This window comes from Tetrao urogallus (genome assembly GCF_951394365.1).
Source record: "Tetrao urogallus genome assembly, chromosome: Z".
Taxonomy (NCBI): Eukaryota; Metazoa; Chordata; class Aves; order Galliformes; family Phasianidae; genus Tetrao; species Tetrao urogallus.
The window spans coordinates 30,098,046-30,122,726 of NC_136816.1; the positions used below are offsets into that span (position 1 = coordinate 30,098,046).

Consider the following 24,681-nt stretch of genomic DNA (forward strand, 5'->3'; position numbering starts at 1 on the left):
GGGATCATTCAGTCTGCAGAACCTGGCTAGTTTGATTGTTTGGACTTTTTTTTTTTTTTTTTAAACGGGGCGGTCTTCATCTTCCTGCTTCTGCCCCCAGCTGTATGTAAACAGCATGTATGTGTGTGGAATTGCTTCCACTGCATTAGCTTCAGCAGATCTTGGCAGAGCATCGATGTCTGTAGTCTTTACCTATGTATTTAGTTTTCCTTCAAAGCGTATAGCTAATTTGTCCCGAAGTCAGAACTATGGCAAAAGTTAAACTGTGAGGTGCAGTGCACATGCACAGTAAACCATTCTTCTCACTCTACAATACTTAAGTGAGGGTCATTTCCATAACGTTTCCTGTTCTGCATTTAGTGGTTTAGCAGAACTGTCATCTTTATAGCAGTGTCAATGAAAAGTTGCATAAAGGAGTGCAATGGGACCTGACTGCAGTTGGCCAAAAAACTGCGCAGGTGTTTTCTTCTCTGCATTTTATATGTTTTGATTCCTCTCTATTATTAGTTTTTGTTTAAGTACAGCAGATAAAAAAGACCTGTTGAGAAGAATGGGAACCATGAATGGATAACACAGAATGCTGTTTTTCAGTTAAAAAGAAGGTGTGAAATGTGATAGGTGCCTGCTTTCAGTGTTAGTATGGTAGGCCAAGTTGTTTCTGTTATATTTTTAGTCGGAAATTTAATTTTCAATTTTTGTCAGTGTTTTCCTTTATCATTTTAGGTATTTGGGCAGAACTCTTGGCCATCTATAGAGAATACCAAGTCGAACACATTTCTTTGAAAGCATACAAAGAAGTACTGGAAGGGGGATTCTTGACATACACCTTGTAACCTGAGTGGACTTTCTTCTTAACCTCTTAATACTTACAATGAATGGGCACAGTGATGAAGAAAGTGTAAGAAACAGCAGTGGAGAGTCAAGGTAAGCACTCATTTCAGTTATTCATGGATGTGTACTCTTCTGTACTTTGTTAAAATTGATTTATGTTTTCACTGTGTCCCAGAACCCTCTGATTAGTGAGCAAACTGTAGACAGGAGAACTGGGTGTGCTTTCTTATAGATGCTTATCTGCTTGTTACATTCATTTTGCTTCATCTAAGAATTGTAATGATCGTGCAGATCCTTTATATAATAAAGCTTAGATAATAATAAAGCTGCATCAGCATCCAACAGAACAGTGTTACTCTTTTGAAGAAATGTTTGAAAAGTCAAAAGCTGAAACAGAACTGAAAAGTTAAAGTAAAGCTAGTGCCTGGGATGTGCAAGGCCATCTCTGAAATGGGAGCAGTGAGCTGTTGATTTCAGTTTTTGACTTGTTGTATACTTCATGAGGCTTCCTTTTTCGCAGAGCCGTTAAAGCAGTGTAATCATTGAAATCATTAACTTTCTGTTTGTTTTCCAGAATGGAATTGCAGTTTACCAGCTTTTCTTTTTTTAATTACAAGGAAAAATGAAATGTAATGAATAAACTTCAGCATAAGCACAGTCCTCTAATACTGAAAGCCAGTGCAGTGTTCACTTGGTTGTAAGACCTCAATTTAAACCTTCCTTCCTCCATGCAGAATGGCAGCAAACTTATTGAGGTGGAATTTAAAGTTTTCTTTCTGGAACTGTGCAAAATTCAACAGGAGTCCCCTACCCTGCACTAATTAGGGAAACTAATAAATGTGAAAATGTGAACAATGCTGGAGAATTAAGAAGTCAAAGCAATCTCGCAAATATGAAACAAGTTTAGACTTCTCTTCTAAGAGGTGGTTGTGACCATGCTGTTCATTTACCAGTTTGACTTTGCACCTCTTTCCGACTGCACAAATTGGAGGTCAGAAAGAATGCCGAGTTCCGTGGACTTAATGGAAATATCCATTTGGGTAGTGGAGGGAGATCTAAATCATTTCATCAAATGAAGAAATAAAATAGGAAAAATGGCTAGCCATTAAGCTGATATGTTTATACTGGTAATGGATTCTAGCTAGCAGATGAATTTTGAGTTTTTTCTAGTAAATGTCAAAATATTCTTGGTTACTTTGAAAAACAAACACACACACAAAAAAAAACCAAACCATGAAAACATAATTAGATGAGAAGAGAAAGGTGAAACAAAACAGTGTGAGTAAGGCTAGTTTTCTCATATGTAGAAGTCCTGAGTGATTAACAGGGATTACTCTGAGTTCGTGTGCAAGTTTTTTATTACATAAACAAGTTACCTTACAAGAGATAAGGTAGGAAAGCTACTTTGTATCAAATTTGTCCCCAAATGCATTAAATGTATTAAAGTTATTTTAGAACTGTAGCAAATGATAACTTTAGCAAAAGAGATTAAAACAACTAAACATCTTGAAAACTTCCCAGCAACTTTAGTAAAAGTTTCAGGAGGTACTTGAAAATTGATGATTACTTGTGAAATGTTTGTTCTTTATCTTAAAAGTGCTGTTCAGTGCAACTTAAAGTTTTAAAAAATGTAAAATGCTAACAGCTGTTTTATTTTTTTTAGGCTTGTAACAATCATTAACCCTGTAGCCTGTTTCTCAGGAAGGGATTGGAAAACCTAGTTTGCCAGCTGACTGTATATTACCAGATCTCCCTGTTTTTGTAAAGAAAAACTGAAAGCTTTCAATTTTAAGTGATGGAAGTTTCCTTCTAGCCTGCTTCCATTATCAAAATAATAATTGCGAAAGGACTACCTTAAGTTGCCTTGCTCTTTGTTTAGTCTTGTAGAGTTCTTCTGTTGATTATAAAAATCTCCACAATTCTACAGTTTTTTTTTTTACTACCAGGGGAATTGCTTAAGACACCTGCAGCTAACTGTAGACGAATAGTTAACTGTATTTAGGGAAATGTTGCTGTGTTTAGCTTTTAAACCCATAGGTGTGAGTTATGGAATTTTACAAAATGGAAGAATAATTGGTGATAGTAGTGTGGATAGTGTATTATCCTTATCTAGGCTGAGGAGAGAAGCAAAACAATTGAGAAATCAATTGAGAATTGCTACTGAGAAGAGACTGAAAAGCAGATTAAACTTTCAGCTGTGGGTAGAAGAGATTAAGGTAAATAGAGTGAAAATCCAAGCAGCAGCATTGATTTAAAACAGATGTTTTAAATTATGTTAGTTCACAAGTACGGAGTGACCACTTGCCCTTTTTGACGCCTGGTGTAAACTTGTGTGGCCGTCATTCTGGAATAACAGCTGTGATCGCAAATATACACTGAAGTAGGGAAGCCACCAGTATTACTTAGGAAAGGTAAGGGGAATAGTGGGTTAAAACTGGATTGACAAAACTACACAGCCCTCATGGATATTGTTTCAAGGAAACATGTCTTGCAGTAGGTGTGGAAGGACTCTAGAATCATCAGCATTGGGATTACTGCAGAAAAGATCACTCACAGGCCTTGAACTTTGTATGTTGGTTAGTGCTGCATTAAGGAATTAGAGCTTTCTTTTACTCCCTGTGACTAGCTGCAAAGAGCAAGCAGTTAAGTTGGTGGAAGAAATGGCTTTTGTGCTGTTCTCTTTTTCACTGTTGTAGCCTTCTTTCTAGTAGAAATGGAGAAAAATTTCCCTTGTTGCAGGTGCTGAGCATGAAGCTGTGTTTTACTACAGGTAGAAAAGTGCATCTCTTGGTTTTCATAGTTGAATACCTTTTTGGTACTGCTTGGACTTCCCTTGCTACTTTAGCAACCTGTGAAGCTATAAATCAGTTCTAGTACCAAGCATGATGGAAGTTATAGACCAAGATAAACACTGTCATCTAATCTTCTTGCTTGCTGTTCTGATTCCTGTGTGACAATTGCTGTAGAGTCTACTCTCCAGCTTTTTATTCACTTGAAGTTGCTATGGCATATTTAAGTAGCTCAAGGTAAAATACAGCAGATACTATTCATCAAGATAACAAGTGAATGTGAGGCATAAAAACTTAATACCAGTGCTCTGAGAAGTTGGCCCTTAAAGTCAGGCAGTGTGTTTTTTGTGCAGTGTTCCTGAAAGCATTCCCACTGCAGTCTTGACTATGAGTAAATGCACACTAGTTAGCTAGTAGTAAGAAAGCTCAATGAGCAAGGAAGGGCAGTTATACCTGAACAGCAAGACAAGCTCCAGGTAGAACAGGGACTGCAGAAGTGAAACACTGATGGTAATTGAATAGTAATCTGATTTCCCATCTCTTCATTCTTCCTATGTTTCCTGAAGAACAAGGTATGGAGGACTTGTGAAGGCCTTCCTACTTCATAGGTAAAAAGGGATGTGCTCAGCACAGCTTATCTAGAAAGCAGCTGAATGGAATGCAGGGCACTTTTTCCTGTAAGCTGAAAGCAGTTGCTTAGGACAAAGAATTTTACCATTCTTGATATGCTTCAGAGCTGATGTTAACCAAAGATAGCAACTTTTGCAGGTTTAATTCATTTCATGCACGAACCACAAATGATATCTAATGAAGACCAAGGACATTATCAGCAGGTTTCAGTTTGACAAAGAAATTCATAATTTCCCTAGCTGTGAAAAGCAAGCAGTTAAGTTGGTGGAAGAAATGGCTTTTGGCTGTTCTCCTTTTCACTGTTGTAGCCTTCTTTCTGATAGTAATGCAGAAAAATTTCCCTTGTTGCAGGTGCTGAGCATGAGGCTGTGTTTTCCAGTTTGACATAGAAATTCATAATTTCCCTGGAAGATTGAGAAGATAAAGCCACTGCAATAGATTCTTGCTTTCAAGAAATAGAAGTTAGAGTTAAAATAGAAACTCCCCAAGCATGCTTGCAGAATTATTCCCTCTTGCTAACATCTTTTTATTGTAAGTTTAATAAATAATAGTAAGAAAACTGTGTGGATAGTAAGAGAGTTTGTGGAAGAAATTTCCACATCCCAGTGTTTATCTAATTTCACTTGGCAAGTACTTGCTTCCACTCTACTATTCTCAGTGCTTCAAAACTTTAGATTTTCTTGCATTCTTCAGTGAAGCTTTCAGAATTTGGTTACTGTGGTACAGGTAAGTTTATGTACCACATGCACATTGTGGCTGGAGGACTGCGTAGAGGAAACGGACCTGGGGGTATTGATTGATGCTCGGCTGAACATGAACCGACAGTGTGCCCAGGTGGCCAAGAAGGCCAATGGCATCCTGGCTTGCATCAGAAACAGTGTTGCAAGCAGGAGCAGAGAGGTGATTGTTCCCTATATTCAGCACTAGTGAGGCTGCACCTCGAGTACTGTGTCCAGTTTTGGGCCCCTCACTGCAAGAAAGACATTGAGGCCCTGGAACGTGTTCAAAGGAGGGCAACAAAGCTGGTGAGGGGTCTGGAACACAGGTCATATGAGGAGAGGCTGAAGGAGCTGGGAATGTTCAGCCTGGAGAAGAGGAGGCTCAGGGGAGACCTCATTGCTCTCTATAACTTCCTGAAGGGAGGTTGTAGTGAGCTGGGGGTCGGCCTCTTCTCTCGTGTCGTTAGTGATAGGACCAGAGGGAATGGCTTCAAGCTACGGCAGGGGAGGTTCAGGCTGGACATGAGGAAGTATTACTTTTCAGAAAGGGTGGTCAGGCACTGGAATGGGCTGCCCAGGGAGGTGGTGGAGTCACCGAGCCTGGGGGTGTTCAAGGAAAGGCTGGATGTTGTGTTGAGGGACATGGTTTAGTGGGAGCTATTGGGAATAGGTGAACGGTTGGACTGGATGATCTTGTAGGTCTTTTCCAACCTTGGTGATTCTATGATTCTACCAGATATTGACAGATAGAGCATCAGAAGTGATTTTTGGATTAAGTTGTATGTAATACTTTTTTTTGCTGGTGGGTTGAAGGAGTTTCTGATAAGGACATTATTGTTTTGCTGCTGGAACGAGCTGCACGAAGAAGGATGGTCTGTGTACCCAGCAGAGCAGTAGGCCCTTGGGGTACTCTGGTATCTCCTGCCTGTGAGGTGTTTTCTTGTTTTGTTTTATTTTAAAATAAATTTTAGGTAGCATTTCCTTAAAACAAATTAGCAAACAGAAAGCCACCTTTAATGTAAATATTAAGTTTTAATCATTTGTTATTTTGTATGTGTTTCTCTGCTCATCCTGTATGGGCTTCATAATCAATGTTTGTGTTCCTTCTATGTCTGAATTATTTGAAACAAAAACAAAACAAAAAACAGTCCACTGTCATCACATTTGTTTTTCAAAGCCCTTGTAGCAATTCACCTTTTTTTTTTTTTTAAGTGAAATTTTAATTTTCTTAAATTGATGCTCTGTTTCCTGGTGTTTTTAAAGCAGAAGATTCTTCAAGTAACTTAACCTGATGAATGCACTGTAAATCAACACTGATAAATTGTCGCTTGGGTCCATTATTGACATAGATCTGACGCAGGAGCCTAAAAGCTTAGGCAGGTCTTTCACACCCGGAACTTGTATAGCTTTTCATCCTTTGGCTGCTCTTTCAAGTGCCCTGTATAAATTAGCAGACTTCATTCCTCACTGTTTGTTTCAGGTGGACCTTGAAGGAGTTATAAAGAGTAAGCGACTAAAGCTAAACTGAACACTTGAAGGAACTAACGACTCTGTAACAGAATAGTTGCCTTTAGTCTCTTTCCCTGTCAATGATGTTGTCTATTCAGATGTCATCTTCCCAGAGCATTCTCAAGTTTGATTGGATAGGTACTTACTGGGAATTTGAAAAATTAATGGGTAGAAGCAAATACGGAAGTTACATCTTCTGGTACTTTTAGTAAGCTGTGGTGCCTTTCTTACAAAGTAGTTTTGAAATAAGTGCTGTGTTAATAGATACATTTTTCTTAAATATATTGGGGGTTCTCAGAATCAGTATGGGTTTATTTCTTTGTAGTTTGTAAGTTTTTTTTTTTTATTTATTTTGTTTTAGAAAGTAAAATACTGCTGTGTCAGTATTCCATACCAAATTAGACTTGACATATGTTACTATACAAATATAATTCGTTGACTCAAGGATTAGGGATGAGAGAGGCTTCTTGCCTAAATATACTGAAAAGTAATCTTTCAGTATATTTATATTTATAATTTGTCAATATGCATGAAACTGTACTTCTTTGCATAGAAATCCTACCCTGAGAGCATGTTCATTTTTAGCAGATACTACTGCATTCCTGCTGCTGCAGGTTATTACTGTCACTTAACTTTACCATCTTTGCCTTGATTTGTTTGCCTGGTTGTTGTGGTTTAACCCAGCAGGTGGCTAAGCACCACACAGTTGTTTGCGCTCTCCTCCCCTTCCCAGTAGGACAGAGGAGAGGGCTGGGGAGAAAAGATGCAGAACTCACGGGTTAAAACAAGACTACTTACTGAGATAATGAAAAGGAAAAGGATCAAATCATGCATGAGCAATTGCTTATCACCCTGTGAACAATGTCCAGTTAGACCCCTGTGCAGTAGGAAAGAGAGATGAACTCTCACCCCCTTCAAAACTGCTTCTGCATGATGTCATATAGTATAGAGTATTCCTTTAGCCAGTTTAAGTCATCTGTCCTAATTGTTTTCTCCCAGTTTCTTCAGGCCTTTGCTGAGAATGGCCGTAGATCTACACAGCACAGTTTAGCAGCAGTTATAAACATTGGTATGTTTATAACATTGTTTTTCTCCTAGAACAAAAAACATAGCATCATACCAGACACTCTAGAAAGTAGTTCTATCCCAGCTGTAACTAAGACAGTGCTAGAGAAGTAGTCTCACTTCTGCAGTACTGAAGAGAATATCATCGTGTTATTCATCACACTTGCATCCATATTTCCATAACTGTATGATACTCCAGTGAGTGCTTTGTGCAGCTCTGTGTATTGCTATCTTTGTTTAGTTTTTGGGTGTTTTTTTGTTTGTTTTTAGTAGAAGAACAAGATACAGTGTATGAAATGTTTGATTTCCTATTTAAGAATGCCTTTTATCACTTAATGCTGTTTCCATTTTAGTGTTGCCCCTCTTCTACTTCCCCTCAAATACTTAATTTACTTGGAGCAGGGAGAGAAGAACACTTATGAGGCATATTATAAAAAAAAAAAAAAAGGGGGATTTAAAAAAGCAGAAATTCGGTTTTGAGTAATGGAGTTAAGTGCCTAGAAGAGCACACATACTCTTCAACAGTTAATGAATGTTGTCTTTTTTCCTATGTTATATTAGCAGAACCTCTGTTCTGTAGCTTATCTAGCCATATTATTTTTCATCTACACACACTGTTGTAACTTTGATGGCTTTTGTAATTGTTGTTAGAACTGAGTGTCATGGAAGCTTCTTCATCATTGAAGAAGCCAGGAAAAAAATGATAGTTAGACTACAGGATAGAGTTGCTCAGAAGTCAGCAGTGCAAAACCAAAGCAAAGGGAAGACAAAAAATGTTGGGTGCAGTAGTGTAAATTGACAAACACAGGTAAACAGTTAACTTAAGCCCTGTGCACTGCCTCTTCTATATAATGTAAGATGTATGACTTTTCTTCCAGAATTGCTGAAAGAAGTCAGGCTTTGGCTCTGGATTTTCCTGCAGAGAGCTTTTATCTTGAATGTGTTCAGAAAGCCAGAAAAAGGCAGCAATGTCCTAATTTATGCTAGGTACCTGGAGATAGTGGAGATTTCTCTCTGTTTTCAAATTTCAGTCAGACTTTTTTCTAAGTTGGAGGAAAAGGGGTAAGATGTGGGTATCTTGTGTCCAGACCTCTCTCTCATACTACTTCAACTGTCTGCAACATAGTAAGTATGATGTTCTCTTTTACCTTTTGCTGAACTGTTTTCAGTGGAAGCATGTTAATCAAAGGCAGTGACCCTAGGCTGTAAGGGGAAAGGGTAAGAGAGAGAGCACATCCTCTTTCCTTTAAGGTGTGGGGAACTCTGATGAGCAGAGGACTGGAATTGTTCCTGTGATGTTATTTATGTAACAGCATTAGTCAGCAGGTAGCAGGTCATTATGACAGTATTCTTAGTCCTTGATTGAGGAGATATTTTAGTTTTAGTGTTCTCTGTGTCTTATACCTAGAGATTTGATAGCAGAATCGCAGTTTAGTTGATTAATTTATGTGGAGGTCAGCAGTGTTACTTTGCTCTAATGAGCAGATTACTTGCTTTTGGAAAACTTAGAAAAAATATGGACCATAGCTTGACTACATCAGATAATATTTCAAGCTCTTTAGATAGAAAGAATTGCGAGTTGAATATGCCTCGAGAAATGAAAGGAAAATTGAAGAAGCCCGCAAAGGTGGAAAAGAAAGTGACAAGGGTGCTATGACTGCCTTGCAGGAACTGCCTCCCTGAATTTATATTTTAACATCTGTGCATTAAAACTGAATGTAGATTCTATTTTTTCAGTGCAAATAAACTGCCTTGCTCTTACTCAGGTTTCTATCTCTTTTTTTTTTTTTTTTTTTTTTTTTTTTTCCAATGGAACATCTAATTCAAAAGTCAAATTTTAGAGTGAAGAGTGTGAAATGCTTCTCACTTGTCAACTGGCTGGCAATGGTAACTTGCAGTGACAATTTACAGAAAGTAAACATGTTTTTATGTTAGATTGTATCTCCCTTTTTCACTTCAAGAAAGATTAAATCATTTCTGCTGATAAATGTTGGAGTGAGAGATGGTTGTCTTCAGATTCTCAAAACCATGTAGACTTCTCTCAAGTCAGTTATGCTTGTTCTTTACCGTTAGGACAGCTATAAGGGCAACCATTCCAGTGAATCAAGAAAATTACGTCTGAGCTACTAAGAATCTGAATGAAATTCCTGTATTCAGTATATCTTTTCCTGTGAGCCTCAAGAAGTCAAGTAACTACATTTTTGAAACCTCTGGCATACAAGCTTTCTAAATTCATTGATGCTTTGTGCAGAGAAAGTGCAGGAGGTATTAGACCATACAGCAATTTAGGCACTTGGAAAACTACCGATAAAGAAACCCCTTGTTTTGAACGTGGTGTAAGTTTTGTATTGATTCATACTGATGTATAATTTTGTTGCAGAATGGTATCAATAAGAAATACCTGCCTGCTTGTTCCAGTACTTTTTCAGTCCTTTAGGTTGATAGGATATTTGTGAAAGCTGAATCTGTTGCTGCTGCTGACACCACTAAGGGGGTGCTCTGTTGGGTAGCGGTAGAGATGTCAGCAAAACTCACCCTATATAACCCTCACCAATAGGTGAATGTATTGATAAGGACTGAGAGGTATCTTCAGGGTGCATTAGCTCATACTACTACTTGCATCATTGTTCAGATGGTTTGAAAAACAGTTAAAATTCAGACCAACGGTAATAGATGTAACTTTTCTTCTTCAATGCATGAATGTGCTTGAAATTGTGCACCTTTTCTTAAATAATTCTGTCTTTCCTCTTAGGGTTACCATCTAGTGTACTGAGATGTAGTCTGAAATACTGCTGATGTAGTAGAGGGTCATAAGTAATCTTGTGGCAGAGATTATAGATTTATGTTCATATTTAAGGCCTGCTTGAAGTGTCTGTTTTAGGGAGAAAATGTTGTCTTTCTCTGTTTGGGGGCTTTTTTTTTTTTTTTTTTTTTAATATCATAGTGCAGTGGTTTCCAAACATTTTTTTTTTCACACTGTTATCAATAAAGATTTTTGAGCAAACACTTACAATGTATGTATATTTATTTCTAAATGAATTGGCATGCTCTGATATGCTATCATGTACATTATAAAGCACATAAAATACAGGTATTAAGAACAGTAATAGCATCACAGAATATCCCATATGGGAACACACTTGTAAGAATTATTTTGTCCACCTCCTGGCTCCACACAGCTCCACCCAAAAACCCAAACCGTGTGTCTGAGAGCTGTGTCCAAACGCTCCCTAAGTTCCAACAGCTCAGGGCTGTGCCCACTGCCCTGTGCAGCCCGTTCCACACCCACCGCCCTGTGCTGCAGACCCTTTTCCTGACCCCCAGCTGCCCTCCCCTGATGCAGCTCCATGCTGTTCCCTTGGGCCCTGTCGCTGTTACACAGAGCAGACCTCAGCGCTGCCCTCTGCTTCTCTCATGAGGAAGCTGTAGGCAATTTGTCTGGCCCAAGGTGCCTTTTTCCAGTATTAGTTTCATCCATGCTACCTTAAAATAGTTACTTAATTTTAATTGCCCGTGGCTTCATATGTGCTCAAACTTTTCGTATTGTATTAGTGTGTGTGAAGTTTCTTATCACTATATGGAAAGCTAACATTATTACCATCCTTTTGGTTAAGAGCTTCCCATCTTTCTTAGATTTAGTAATCTACCTTGTTATTTTTGTCCGTACGACAACTGTGAGCACACTTTACTCTGCACAGAAGTTTAATTTATTTTTCCTCCTCCAAGATTATGTAGGACCGCCACATTTTTGGTGGCTTTTCATCGTGCACTCATCTGTATGATATTTACTTGTGTTTCAAGGTTTCTCCCTTCTCTTTTTCTTCTATTTTTCTTTATTTGCAGTTAGGGCTTAATTCTCCCATCCTTAGGGCACTTAGCTGTGCTGAGAGGTATTGTTTTCTGATCACTGAATCACAGAATGGTTTGGGTTGGAAGGAATCTCAAAACCCACCCAACCCCCTTACTGTGGACAGTGCTGCTCCCCACCAGCTGAGCTACCCAGGGTCCCAGAAACCTGGCCTTGAGCACCTCCAGGGATGGGGCTCAGCTTCTCTCAGCAGCTGTGCCAGGGCCTCACCACCCTTTGAGTGAAAAATTTTATCCTAATATCTAATCTAAATCTCGTGTGTCATTATATTAAGAAAATAAGATGGTCTATATAACATTTTATTTAAAGAGTTACGCAGTCTTTAAAAAAAAAAAAAAAAGGAGGGGGCAGGAAGATAAGGGAATGCTCATCTGTAAAAATGGAAAAGTCATTTGTATTTTAGTTGTACTGGTCTTTGTAGCTTATACTTACTGATAAGAGGTATATATATAAGAAGATAAATCTGAAGATTTGATAGATCTGAACAACTGTTTGGATTTTCTTTTCTGGGGAGGGGAAATGGGGGTGATAAGTGCTTGGGTAATAAACATTTGTATCATCTTAATTTCTCCTTGAAATTAATTTGAATGTTCTTGTTGCTTTTTTTAGTCCACAGAAAACATGTTTGATAAATGAAATCTCAGTTCTTATTCATTTTAACCTTTTTTTCATCTCAACTTTTATGATAAACTGCATACGCTAGTGTTCTGCATATGTAACTGGGCTAATTTAACAGTTCATTCATAGTGATGCCAAGATGAATTGTTTTTCAGTACTTGAGCCATTGTGAAATATTCCACTAATTTCTAATTGCAGCAGATCAGATGATGATTCTGGGTCAGCTTCGGGTTCTGGATCTGGTTCAAGCTCCGGAAGCAGTAGCGATGGAAGTAGCAGCCAGTCAGGTAGCAGTGACTCTGAATCTGGTTCAGAGTCGGGCAGTCAATCCGAATCGGAGTCTGACACATCTAGAGAGAAGAAACAAGTACAAGCTAAACCTCTGAAAGCTGATGGAACTGAGGTAAAACAAAATATACAAATGAGTCCTTGGAGGAGGGAAAAAATATCACTCAGTCCTGTTTGCTTCAAGGAGATTGCCATTACAAAACATAATATTTTGAAGTGTATAGATTTAACCATTTGTCTAATTTTACCATGAATAAATACTTGAACTAATGCTCTTAAATTTTCATTTTTGTAAGTATTTTGAGTTAGATGCTTCCTTAAATTTTTTTATACAGAAACTTCTACTTATGGAAGACAAAATCAGATAAAAGTTACTATTTCTGAATTCCTTTTTTGTTTTAATAATGTTTCTGTAATACTTAATTCCATTGTATCAGTAAAACATCCTATAAAACTTTCCAGATTATATACAAGTGGCTTTTTGCATAACCAATTTGCTAGGTTTGGGAAGAAGTAGTATTTATAAATTTCCTAAAATTCAGTGGGCCAAAATTACCTGCAGTCTTCTCCATTATATTACTTACTTGGGTGATAGATTGTACACGTATGAAAGTCAGTAATATATTAGTTGTTGTACAGTTTGAAGACTATTATGGATCGTATTTATGTTTTTGTTCATGTACTCCACTATTCCTGTATGAAGCAAAAGCATTATCAGGTATGTGGCCTGAAGTGGTTTATCTAGATCAGTTTAAAAATCTAGATTATTGTGAAACTTCTGGAAAAACTATCCTAACAATTCTTACGTAATAGTCTCTTCTGAGGAAATCTTACTGTTTTAAAACACTACCTGATATTACTAGCACATGTAGTAATTTGAAATGATTTTTTTTATTATTGACAGAATTGAATTGAATTTTGACTTAGTAGTGGTGGTGTTTGTTTAAGACATGTTTCAGTTTAACTGACACTTAGATCTTAATTCCAATTCAGTTTTGGAAGTCCAGTCCAAGTATACTTGCTGTACAGAGGTCAGCAGTGCTCAAGAAGCAACAGCAACAACAAAAGGCAGCATCATCAGACAGTGGTTCGGAAGAGGTGAATAATACACATTTAGTTTTCTACAGTGTAAATTTGCCTGTCTTGTGCCACATGCTATGATAAATTTTTTTAGAGCCAAGCTATGTTCTCTGTCTGTTACAGCTTGTATATAAAAGTAATGTTCAAGACATGACATTTTTTATAAGGATTGGGAGAAGTATCTGTTGATTTTTCGGCAAGGTGTGCAAAAATTTTAACAGCCTAGTTTATGGGTGTATTCAGGTAGATATTCTGTGATGTATGGGCAAAATTTTCAAGCCACATGGCATTTACATTGTATTTTTGTCTCTTGAGTTTCTTCAAAGACAGTTAAAAATATTGAAGATTGGTCAGCTATTCCTCCTGTGTTGATGTAGGTACTGCAGTTTTCAAAAACACCGTAGGATACATTTTTCAAGTCTTTGTTTTTCTTATCATTACTACAAAATAATTCTTGTGTTTTAAGAACCATGCCTGAATTCTAGCTATTTAAAAACATAGATCATTGGTTAGTTAAACTTTGTGTAGTAGGAATATCTTATAAAGACATTAATGGCTGTGAAATGGTACCTGTAAAGCAAATTTTCCTCTTTTATTGCAAAAATTATTTGCTGTAGTCACACTTAATGGCTGGATTTATTTTTGACTGGTACAGAAACTCGTAATTAAAACTCAGCCTAATCACACATCAGTAAAGCATTAATTTACACCTTTTGTTTAGCATTTCTTTCTAAGGCTCTTTTTCTGGATATAGATGATCTGAATTTAATCCCTATTAGATGGCTTTTTGGAAAATCTAGTTTTAAAAGGGTTCTTTTTAATTTTTCTGGGAGCAGAAATAAGATCAAACATGCTTTTTTCAAAGTTGTTATTTAAACATTAAAGAATATGAAATATGGGAGAGCTTTCCTTGGACAGGAGATTTTATTAGGATTGTGATAGAACCATCATTCTAATTAACTCAAAACATCTTAAGCCGTTCTGTGTAAGCACAGCAGTTACTTTTCAAGACACGTTTTTTTGTTGGTGTTGTTTGGTTTGGTTTTTTTTTTGTGGTGTTCTCTGGAGTTGTCCTGCCACAATGTATTCATAGATGGATAAATGAAAAACCCATATCAGTCCTTATTTTATATTAATGACTACACGGTGGGGGATTGGGAGAGTGTAACATGAGTAATATGATGACAGTTTGAATATGGGAGCTAAAAACTAGAAATATTCCATTCTTTTCTGATAATGAATCATGTATTTTTGCTTCATCTACAGGACTCATCCAGTAGTGAAGATTCTGCCGATGATTCATCCAGTGAAACCAAGAAGAAAAAGCATAAAGAGTAAGATATTTTTATAAGCAATATCGTGCCATTGTTTCTTATGGCAGCGTATAGCTCATGCCTTGTTTCTCTACAGTGAAATGCTTAAGTCCTCCTTTTAATTCATGTTATTCTTACCCATTTTGACTGACATCCCTAAAACTTACTGTAGAAATTGGAAATTGGTTAAGTGAATTTTTTAATGAAATTACAGTTGGAATCTCCTAGTTATTCCCAATTTTTTCTTCTTCTTTTTTTTTTTTTTTTTGCCTTTAAAATGTATAAAATTGATTATAGTTCTGGTAGTAATTAGCTATACTGACCAGAAAAGTAAGTTTCATTGAGATCAAGCTGCTTTTAAGTGGTAGATCAAAAAGTTTTGAGCGTTTATGTTTATGCCGTGTCATTGTGGCAATGAGAAATGAGTAGGCATAGTGACCTGTGTGCTTCATGAAAGCTGCATAGAAATTGAATTGTCCTGTTCACAGAATCACAGAATCACAGAATTGTCCTGTTATTCCTCTTGTTCCAGTTAAGAAGTCATTGTAGTTCTCCACTTTGCTGGTATCATCTTAAAAAAATGACAGTTGAAAAAAAATGGCAAGAAAAGCCTAACTTTGCAAACTTTTCTAATGATGAATTATTATTCATGGTCTTCTCTTACTTAAAAATTTGATTGCACCTAGTACCATCCTCTGTTACAAGAAAAACATGTCTAGGACACAGTAATAATATGGTCAGTTCTTGGCTTTTGTTCTATAATTCATCTGAACAAATATGTTTAGTTACTATTTGATGAAAAGATCAAAGATTTCTTCATAGATCAAAGATTTCTTCATATGTAAGTTGATACGTGAGCAAGTCTTAGAGGATGGTTCTTGGTATCTGTAGTTCACATAATTCCACATAAATACAGGTAGGTCATGGATTTGATTTGATTGATTGATGTTAAATTTACTGCCTGCAGAAATCTTTTAATGAGACATGATTTTTTACTATTGGCTACATACCACCTACACATGCACATACATGTCTTGGGTCACTAGAATTATGGGAATGTCATTTCTTCCAGGATCCAGTGTGTATTTGAGTAGGGGAGAGAAAGTCAGAGCACCAATTCTTAGGCTTCATGATTGGAAATTTAACAGATTTTTTGTACTATACCAACTTTGATGAGCATTAGTACTTCTCTAAAACTTTGGTTCAGGAAATTTAAATCTTGTTTTGGATGTTAATTCTAAGATTCAGAAACCTTTCAACAATGCGTATTAGATTTTTTTTTTTTCATGGAGCTAAGATTATATTTGCCTTTATTCAGTCAGAGTTTGGGGCAAGATACTATTCATCAGCTGGTGCATCTTTTCTGTTACAAAGCTGAGCAAGCTTTGTGCACAGCTAAGCAAGAGCAAGGAGACTGTGCTTGGTTTACTAACTTGTAGTACGTATGCTGCCTGGTTGTGATGCTCTGATTTATGGAGTGGGAAGCAGGATCTTTTGGGAGCCAGTGCCTCTCACAGCTGCTGCAGTTCAAGTCTTTCAGGGTGTTTCTCTAATCTGTTTTGCATTGTTTTTTGATCCCAGTGACAAAGTTGCTGATTCTTTACATGAGCCACAGAGAACATAAGTGGTAGAAAATGTAGGACCCTCCTGAGATTTTATGGTTTGAGTGATGTGAGTTCAGATAAACGTGTGTATTTCTAGCTAGTCTTGTTAAATACTTACTTCAGTTTCTTAACATGAGTCATAACTCATTTCTTCAAAACAAAATTTATGTAGAAATGTAGATTTTCGTTCTGTTTCAGATGTAACCTCTACCTCTTTAAAATAGGAAACTTATTTTAACTCCCTTTGAAGTCATTGAGCATTTTTATTTATTGCTAGTGGCAACAATTTTTACTCAGTGATGACTACTGTCTGTCAACTATAATAGCTGTTAAAAAAACATTTTTATTCATGAAAAGAATACTTAAATTACAATAGACACCTTTGGAGAAATACCTGATTTAAAAAAGAAATAATGTAAGGGTTTTTTTTTTCTATTTGTATTTCAATTCTGCAGTGAAGACTGGCAAATGTCAGGGTCAGGGTCAGTGTCAGGAACTGGTTCTGATTCTGAATCGGAGGAAGATGGGGATAAAAGCAGCTGTGAAGAAAGTGAATCTGACTATGAGCCAAAAAACAAAGTCAAAAGCCGTAAACCTCCAAGCAGGTAAGATATACCTTGTGTTTCAATACTCTGGTACTATTTCTAAAAAGCAGTTTAGTATTGTACTGCTTCTATATAGGCAAAATGAAAAAGGCAAATGAAAATATAAATATAGGCAAATGAAAAGATAAATATTAATTTTAAAATTAAGTAATTTTTTGAAGCTACGAGAGATAGTAATGATACTACTACTTTGTACTGAATGCCTCTTTTTCTTTGCTGTAACTGAAAGTAACTGGGCAATCGAGCTACATGTGTTTAGAAAACAACGTGTAAGAGTTGTGTTGTCCATCTTGATACATCATGGTTGTACGCATCTTCTTGTCTTCAAGAATTAAGCCAAAAAGTGGGAAAAAGAGCACAGGACAGAAGAAGAGGCAACTTGATTCATCAGAGGAGGAGGAGGATGATGATGAAGATTATGATAAGAGAGGATCTCGTCGCCAGGCAACAGTGAATGTTAGTTACAAAGAAGCTGAAGAAACCAAGACAGATTCTGATGATTTGCTGGAAGTTTGTGGAGAAGATGTCCCACAGACTGAGGAAGATGAATTTGAAACTATAGAGAAGTTTATGGACAGTCGAATTGGCCGAAAAGGAGGTAATGTTAAACAATGTTCCTAAGATAAAGGAACACATGAAAGTACAACTTCAGCCTTCCTAGTTGTAGATCTGTAGTGTCTGTAAACAGTAATAATTCTAAAATGTCAGAATTGTTTTGTTCACATATTCATAAGGATGTTCTTTTCTAGGTCCCTTTCTAAGCGTTTCAAAGTAAAATATTGGAGAATTTGTATATCTACATAGAAAGCAAAAAAATACTGGTTCATTTTGCTTAAATGCATACCATATTATTAAATAACTATTTATACAGTTCAGCCGTACTTCATTGGTATAAATTGTATGCAGTGAAGAACAGAAAACAGTGCAGATAGATTTAACCGCTGACCAGTAACCTGAGCTCTGGAAGATTGTGCTGATAATGCTGAACTACTGAGACTGTGATTTCAGTTATTGCTATAGAAATTACCTCAATGTATACGATGTGTGGCATGGCAACAAAATGCATATAAAATATCAGTGATTCTCTATTGTGTGAATTACTGGAAGTATCATTTTGAAGGGTGGTAGACCTTCATTCGTATTTCCAGCAGTGCTATGATGCGTTGTCCAGCAGTTCTGCTTTATAAGTTTGAGTCTGCAAATTATGAGTTCTAACTCATGCAAGTGTATGTATATACACATATATATAAATATTGTGTAAATGTGTACACAGTCTATCTCCAAGCTTGCATTCTTTCCTTTCAGCTTTTTTTTCAGATGCTGTCCTAAATTCTGTCATGTCTTGCCCCCTTGCAGGAGTGCATAATGTCCCTGCTGTGCTCAAAGTCTTCCGGACTAAGCTTCTTATAGTCTGCCCAGACGCTGTTGCTGCTTGTGCTTTATTTTGCTGTTGGCACTCTCCTTTGTTTCATCTGGCCACTGCAGCTCACTGGGCTCATGTCCTTACTTGACTGTCCTCACAGAAATGAGCCTGCTCCCTACTGCTAGGATGCTTTAGCTGTGTAATATTTTTCCCAGGTAAAATTCTAAAACCAGAAAATGTAGTGGAGCGTGTTGAGAAAGAAATTGATTTATAGCAGCCCTAAGTTACTTATGTTTCAAACATAATACCAAATGTCTTTTATGTGTTCAGAGATAAGAATAATGCGACAGAGAAGACATCAAGCAGTGTTAGTAGTGCGTTCCTTTTCAATCAGAAGCAGGAATTCAAAGAAAATTCTCTTGAGAAAAGATTAGATATTACAGGTTAGATACAGAAGTTTTAATTTCTTTATTGATCCGCTTTTGACTACTTTGAATGGGTTAACACACCTATTGTAATTGTTCAAATGTAACATGAGAGCTGTGTATATTCATGATTTTTTGTGCTCATATAAAGATACCACTAGATGCTGTCTGCAGGTTATTTCTTACTGGTTAATTTATAGCAGTACCCACTTAATAGCTACGTTACGGTTTCTTCCTCAGCCACTGGTGCCTCAACCACCATCTATGCCGTTGAGGCAGATGGTGACCCAAATGCTGGGTTTGAAAAGTCAAAGGAGCCAGGAGACATACAGTATCTTATTAAATGGAAAGGCTGGTCACACATCCATAACACTTGGGAAACTGAAGAAACACTGAAGCAACAAAACGTTAAAGGAATGAAGAAACTGGACAACTACAAGAAAAAGGATCAGGAGACAAAGCGATGGTGAATATTTCTAGGAGAACTTTTTTCACTTGTTTTGTAACAGTGTTGATATTTCATAACAATTGTTTTGTAACAAATTTGTTTCTGAGACCTGTTAATCTCTTTGTGAGTATGAGGCTTCAATTGTTTGTACAACAGGAAGACTAGAACTTTGAAAGCTGAAGCCTCCTTAATGTGAGCTAATCTGAACCTGATTTTAGCATTTGTTATAAATAAATAAAATCAGAGTTCTGTAGTAATTTTGTTAGAGAGACTAATGTTTTATTGATGCCTTAGCCATTTATTATTATATTTATATGAATTTAGATTTATTATTTATTATTTTGTTATTATTTATTGACTTGAGAACCTAGAACTGAAATGTAGTCTTCCTGGTCTTTGGTTTTATTAGTATGTTTGATATATTAGTGAATGCTGGTGACATTTTCAGCATTTTTGAGTGAGATGAATTCTTATGAAATAGGCCACTTTCCATAATGTTCCATGAAAACATCCTATAAAGTATGCTACTTATTATCTTCATTATTAACACTAGATGTATCTGATAGTAATTCTGTATTTTTATCATAATTTTTAGTCTCTAATAATGACACAGCAAGCCCAGATGCAATGTTTTTGTAGTAGGAATGTCAGAATTGTATCCCTTTTAAAATAAGCTTTCTAAGTAGTGTTTCTGTGATGCTTCCACTCAGAGTTGCTTGATTTTCCTAGTTTTAAAACTACTCATTGTAGTAAATGTTGTAAATAAATTCCCATTTCAGGCTGAAAAATGCTTCTCCAGAAGATGTGGAATATTATAACTGCCAGCAGGAGCTTACAGATGATCTGCATAAACAATATCAAATAGTGGAAAGAATAATTGGTATGTTATAAATCTAAAGCAGTGTTGAGAATATTGTTAGCGCATTGCTTATATTTGCAGTTAAAAATTTAGAATATTACCAACTTCTTTTCTAATCTAAAACAAAATTTCAACAAAAGAGAAGTTGTCATACTCTGTTACATGGTGCTTATATATGCTGTCTTATCATCCAAATTCAATGTTGTCTTAAAATACAGAAGTAAATATTCACTTAATATTTCTAATGCTTTTCTGCAGCTCATTCAAATCAAAAGTCAGCAGCTGGCTATCCAGACTACTATTGCAAATGGCAGGGTTTACCTTATTCAGAATGCAGCTGGGAAGATGGTGCTCTCATTGCCAAAAAGTTTCAGGCACGCATTGATGAGTATTTTAGCAGAAATCAATCCAAGACTACTCCCTTTAAAGACTGCAAGGTGAGTATATAATTGCAGTAGATTTATAATAATTTGTACTGTCTCTGCCTGGGTTGTGTTGTTAGACTAGAATAGAAGAAAATAGAAGAGAATGGAAGAGAGTAGCTCAGTCAGATGGGACCTTCAGAAGTCATGTAGTCCAACTGCCTGACCTCTCCAAGTTAACCAAAAGTTAAAGTGTATTATTAAGAGCATTATCCAAATGTCACTGACACGCAGGGGGCATCAGCCACCCTTCTAGGAAGTCTGTTGCTTTGTTTGACCATCCTCATGGTAAAGAAGTTTTTTTCTAATGTTGAAAAGAGGCAAATGTTTTGGCTGCTGCTGAACAGTGTTCTCATGGTTTCAGAGCATTCTCTGTTTCTCACTGTGCTCACTTCTCCCTTCCTTCTCCCTGAAGCAGGCTACAGGTAGACAACAGTTTGAAAGAGAACATGGCGAGGACGAATCAGTGCTCAAACTGACAAAGCTCAAAGAGATTCTCCATGCCTTGCAATACCATGCTCAGCATTAAATCTGAGGGAAAAAATTAGGGGGTTACACTGTGGCCACTGTTTGGAGACTTACAGATCTGCTGATTGAGGCTGTCTGTGATTGCTTTCTGTCAAATGATTCTTTTTTAGTTCTTGTTGTTTTATATTTTCTTTCTTCTTTCCCTCACCATAGTAAAGTACATCTATCTTCATCTGCAGGTTTGGCTCACCTGTGATGCTTCAGTTTTCTCTGCTGTATTGGTAGAGTGGCTTGCAAACAGCTGGATGGCAGTTTAGCTGCCAGACACACTCAAGCTGAACCACCACATTAGCTGTGAAAGTAAAAAAAATGTGAAAGTCTCATGCATTGAGAAATATGTATTATAAAGCAGTTTTGAAGCTTGTTCAGAATTGTAATAGTTGTAGCTGTATAGTGATATATAGGCTAGGTATCACTGTTCAGGGTAGCTTTTTGAGATACTAGCCCATCTTTTTACTGGCATTCAGTTACAGTATACTTTCTTAGTATTTTGGTTTGTCTGAAAAGAATGTGAACTTTGTGAGTGAGTTAATGTCATTCCAATGTGAAATCTAAATCGGCAATCAGTCTAATTTAAACTTGCAAATTGATCATTGTTTTTACATGGCATAGTTTTCAGTAACGGATTCATACCAGATGTGGTGATCCAAGAGATGCCTTCTGCTACATTTTCTGCAGGAACCCTTTTTGGTAACTTCAATCAATGTTAAAACTGATGCTCAGTTTGCTTTGTCAGGTTCTAAAACAGAGACCAAGATTTGTTGCACTGAAGAAGCAACCATCTTACATTGGAGGACATGAAAGTTTGGAGTTAAGAGATTATCAGTTAAATGGATTGAATTGGCTCGCTCATTCATGGTGCAAGTAAGTATAGTCTGTTGGTAAATTTTAATCATTTGTAAAAGTTTAAAATTGTTTTTTCTACATCTTCTTCATCTCCCTGCAGCTGAAAGTAGAACCTGAGATGACTGTTTTTGCTTTAAGTAAGTCTAAAGCTTGAATTACATGCTATGTCAAAGAACAGTTAAGCTCTGTTGCTGTTTTGCTTGTACTTTCTGTGTGGGAGTTGTTGGTATTTCTAAAAAGCAATCAAGCGAAATTACCTAAAGCTACAAAGGCAAAAAAAACTAAACGAGATCTTCAGAAATAACGACGTTACCTCTTAGAGTACTTGGAAGCTTTTTGTTAACATTGGTAACTTGGTTTGAGGAAACAGTATATAAATAAACTTCAGGATATAGAATTGTGAAATCTTTTTTGAGAAATAGTGCTCAAAAGATAGTAATTTATTTCTTTGTGTTCATTCCCCTCTCTCCATTCCTCTTCACCTCCCTCCCTGTTTTTTTTTCTTGTTGTTTTGTTTGTTTTTCAGAGGGAATAGTTGTATTCTTGCAGATGAAATGGGTCTGGGTAAAACCATACAAACAATTTCTTTTCTGAACTACCTGTTTCATGAACATCAACTGTATGGGCCTTTTCTGCTGGTAGTGCCACTTTCTACCTTGACATCTTGGCAAAGAGAGATTCAAACTTGGGCTCCTCAGATGAATGCTGTAGTTTACTTAGGAGATATAACTAGTAGAAATATGGTGAGTATCCCCCCTTCATCATTAGAAAGTCTAACTGGCAAATCTGATTCATTTTATATTCCTATCCTCTGCTAATTTGCAGTATTTTATTTAAGAGTGGGCAAATGCTTTCTAAAACAACGGGTTTAAGGTGCACATTTCAAGCTCAAATTATATACAATACATCCATGCATTGTAAATTCACATGAAAGATTTCCTACATGCTTACTAATAAAATATTAAAAATACAGTCTTATATTTGAAAACAGTATTTATGCAGGCCAGCCATAATCATAATATATTTTCTCAGGGTTCTTGGTTTGTTTTCATAATTTGTCTTCTGAATATTGATAATCTTATTTATTAAAGTAAAAAACGTTTTGTAGGAATTTGTTTCTATTTATTCAAGAGACTATACTCAGCAATTATTTTGAAGGGCTTAGCCTGGAAGTTCAGTCTTATGTACGTTTTGTGTTATGCTTCTATTTTGTGATGAAATTGTATGCATTTCTATTGCTGTAGTGCTAAAATTCATTTCAATCAACCAAACCTTTTTCCGCTAGCTTACTGTTCATTTTGTTCTTGTAGATAAGGACTCATGAATGGATGCATCCACAGACTAAACGTTTAAAGTTTAACATACTTCTGACGACATATGAAATTTTACTGAAGGATAAGGTAATCACATGTACTTCTTTAGGGAGATGGAATCGTTTGTCTGGTGTAGAACTTCTGCTAGACTTGCATACATTTTGGTTCTTAATCATTAAATGTGAGTCAGGCATGATGGATTTTGCATTTTTGACATGTAACAGTGCACCTGTTTTAAGCACTTAGGGTGTTTCTGTAAGTGTGGTGAGGTTTTCTGCCTTCTTCCATTTCATCACGTGCATACCAGTTCCAGTTTGCTTGAACTTCTCTTTACTATAATGATCTCCTTCCATCTTGAAGAGCTCTACTTTCCTTGCATCTTCAAAGAACTGAAAAAGAATCATGCTCCTAGCCCCTAACATCTGCAATACAGTACTCTGAAATCCTGTGTGATTTTACTTCATTCATGTGTGCTGTCTCCATGATGGTAGTACAGTTATCAGTACTCTTTCTAAAAGTATATGGAAATTTTTGGAAACGGTCAATGTAAAGAGCATTTTGGCTTCATTTGTTTGCATGTGTTGGGAAGTACAGGTCAATGGAGACTTTTTTGTTCCTGTCATGAAAATTAATGTGGATCAAACTTCATTTTTTTTCCTTTCTCCTCCCTTTAAACTTATTTTCTACTTCCTTGGGATGTTAGTACAGCCTTTCTGAGAGTCTGGTAAATATAGTAATGTGCATAAATATTACTAAAAGCATATAGCTGTATTTATTTTATTAATATATGGAAAAAAGTTGTGGTATTTTTATCTTGGTTATGAAATGTAAGAAATTATATAATATGCCTAGCCATATAAGTGTTAATTCCCCATTTCCATTTCTTTTAGTCATTCCTTGGTGGTCTCAATTGGGCATTCATAGGAGTTGATGAAGCTCATCGTTTAAAAAATGATGACTCTCTTCTGTACAAGACTTTAATAGACTTTAAGTCCAACCATCGACTTCTTATTACTGGAACCCCTCTACAAAACTCCCTCAAAGAGCTGTGGTCTTTGTTGCATTTCATCATGCCAGAAAAGTAAGGAAGATTTCTGTTTCATGAATCATGACACATGATTCACATGTATTCTCTCTTTTGTGAAGTTTTGTGTTGTACAGTAGTGTTGTGATTTGAGAATCAGTAGAGATGAACATACTGTTGGAGAGTTTAACTATTCACTGTAAAGTAGATGCATTTATTTTTCATGGTCCTCTTGCTAGCTGTCTCCTGATATCATTGTTTCTTTTTGCCCTTATAGTGATTTATAAGAATGACAGATTAATGTATATTGGTCAGAACCCAGAGAATGCCTTACTATTAAAACTTGTGCAGCTTTCCAGTGGGGAAATAGAACAAGATTGAGGTTATCTTATTTTCCTTGATAATACTACCAATAATAGCAAGTTTATGCCAAGATGCCTGATATCCTCTGTTTGGGTCAGGTTTTTGCTTTAAATACAGTGGGCTTACTGTATTAACCTTATTCTTTATTGGTCTCTGTTTGTACATAGGATA

At 36.5% G+C, this 24,681-nt stretch overlaps 1 protein-coding gene across 3 annotated transcripts in view; it reads left to right on the plus strand.

Moving 5' to 3' along the window:
- Positions 1–871: 871 nt before the first annotated feature.
- The window catches only part of CHD1 (chromodomain helicase DNA binding protein 1), a gene marked incomplete at both ends in the record, with an annotated part of 45,005 nt that continues 21,195 nt past the window's right edge, over positions 872–24,681 (plus strand). For 2 of the 3 annotated variants that reach the window (XM_079548786.1, XM_079548788.1), the window contains 13 exons: positions 872–924; positions 12,228–12,432; positions 13,311–13,415; positions 14,664–14,731; positions 16,770–16,919; positions 17,249–17,517; positions 18,948–19,173; positions 19,935–20,035; positions 20,273–20,451; positions 21,701–21,828; positions 22,337–22,553; positions 23,121–23,210; positions 24,014–24,204. In XM_079548786.1, the coding sequence (XP_079404912.1) occupies positions 872–924; positions 12,228–12,432; positions 13,311–13,415; positions 14,664–14,731; positions 16,770–16,919; positions 17,249–17,517; positions 18,948–19,173; positions 19,935–20,035; positions 20,273–20,451; positions 21,701–21,828; positions 22,337–22,553; positions 23,121–23,210; positions 24,014–24,204 (1,982 nt within the window). The remainder of the gene's footprint in view (positions 925–12,227; positions 12,433–13,310; positions 13,416–14,663; positions 14,732–16,769; positions 16,920–17,248; positions 17,518–18,947; positions 19,174–19,934; positions 20,036–20,272; positions 20,452–21,700; positions 21,829–22,336; positions 22,554–23,120; positions 23,211–24,013; positions 24,205–24,681) is intronic. The other variant, XM_079548787.1, reaches the window with a different exon arrangement.